The sequence below is a fragment of the Anopheles aquasalis genome, chromosome 3 (assembly GCF_943734665.1).
Source record: "Anopheles aquasalis chromosome 3, idAnoAquaMG_Q_19, whole genome shotgun sequence".
In the NCBI taxonomy this organism is placed as follows: domain Eukaryota; kingdom Metazoa; phylum Arthropoda; class Insecta; order Diptera; family Culicidae; genus Anopheles; species Anopheles aquasalis.
Genome location: NC_064878.1, coordinates 2,127,501 through 2,129,256, shown reverse-complemented (window position 1 = coordinate 2,129,256; position 1,756 = coordinate 2,127,501). Strand labels below are relative to the sequence as shown.

At 49.5% G+C, this 1,756-nt stretch overlaps 1 protein-coding gene across 1 annotated transcript in view; it reads left to right on the top strand.

The window, feature by feature from the left end:
* The first annotated feature begins 383 nt into the window (after positions 1 to 383).
* Positions 384 to 1,756, top strand: part of LOC126574906 (chitin deacetylase 1) — an 11,108-nt gene continuing 9,735 nt past the window's right edge. Inside the window, exon 1 of the mRNA XM_050235318.1 lies at positions 384 to 680. Within this exon, the coding sequence (XP_050091275.1) occupies positions 629 to 680 (52 nt within the window). The 5' untranslated portion in view covers positions 384 to 628. The remainder of the gene's footprint in view (positions 681 to 1,756) is intronic.

Sequence of the window (1,756 nt, the reverse complement as noted above, 5' to 3'; positions counted from 1 at the left end):
TGTTCTGGCAGATCGAATGCCAAAGGAAATGGAACCACAGACGATTCTGTGCCGATCAAAATGAAAGGAATTTAATTGCAGCACCGAGCATCATCATCATCATGATCATGACTGTTGACAAGGGTGCACTTTATTGAGTTTTACGCTGGAATTTGGACGTTTTGGTTTGTGTTCCGACGGTTCGTTGGTTGCTTGGTTGGAACTCCGACTCCGACGACGAACAGCCACACTCATTCGATCGGTTGATCGCGGTCGACTTCGGTTTGTACCCCGAAGCGGAGTCTCACGGCGAAAGGTAACGCGCCACTCACGGCCCGGACCCACTATACGGCCTAGGATGCCGACGCCGAGAGCTGCAAAGGCTGCACCGTCGTCGCAGTGAAATCAGTTGATCCGCCACAGCCACAGTTGACGGAGGTTTAGTTGGTTGGCTGCTAGTAGTGCTATCGACTAGCCGCAACAGCCTCACAGCGACACAGTGCTCAGTGCCGAGTTAGTGTAAGCTTTAATAGGTAGATAAGGCTACAAGAGAGAGGGAGAGAGGACGCGGTGAGACCCTTCAGAAGTCCCCAGTCCGTTTCAGTGTTGTTTCGTCCAAATAATAAGGCAAGGAGCAGTGTTTGTCAAAATGGTGAAATTTCTCGCCTTAACTGGCATCCTAGCGCTAGTGGTGGCATCAGGTAAGCAGCAATCGGCTTTACTAGCATCCTAAGAGCATTATTTTAGAAAGGTCCTCCGGGAGTCGATCGAATCGAGATTCGAACAAAGTAACTGCTAAGACGGAATTGGGAGTAAATGTGGAGTCCTCTCGCGATTTGCATCACAATGTTGCACTTCCGACCTCGAGGTGTGTGAAGGAAGTAAGCAAACATTCCAAAACATCACCTAACAGCCGTGCCACTATCACGTCGTGGTCGCGGGATTTGAGTTACCCTCACCCTTCACCTACTTCATAATCGCGATGCCGGATATGGCATTGGCGCAGCATCCTCGTGGGCTGGAGCTGGGGGTGATAACATTATACAATCATCTCCTTCCCCGAAGAGATTGGGTTTCGCGCGAGCTTGAAACCACATGAATTCCATGTGCGTTGTCTGTGTGTCCCGTCTCTTCGATTCGATTTCTTGTTTTTACTTTCCTCCGATGCTCTCCTCTGCATCTCTACCGTGGAATGTGTGCCGATTTGGTCTCTCCTTTCCAACCTTTCTTTCGGTTTTTTGCTGCCCTCTCTCTCTCTCCGGCGATCTCGCACCTGCGATCGCGACGGGGATCGGTATTACGTGATAATGCAGCGAACGGGAATTGGCTGGTTTGGTGGCACAGGAAAGAAGGATCCGGTGCGGCTGAAACCCGTTCCCTACGATCCGATCCGGGTCGGGTCGCCATCAAAATGGTCGCGTGGCAGCAGCGACAGTTTCCTTCAATTTGATCGCATCGAAGCAACCTTTGTTTTTCTTTGATCTTTCTCTTCACTCAGTTGCACGATGTGATCCAAGTAATCCAGCCGAATTGGTAGTACCTTGGTTGCAGCTCTTATGGAAATTTTGGGTCAATCGTTTTGATGTATAGTAATTCCATTTTTATGCACAATTCCATGCAGATTTTTTGCACATATTCTATGCCGCTAGAAAGTGTCCATTTGCGGCGCTTGGTTTGATTTTTGTTCGCTCTCTTTACGCCTTTCCAAAAAGGCATAACTTTTTGCCCTTCGCTTTCTGACTTTACCACTCGGCCTGCCCGTGCCGTTCCGTTCCGT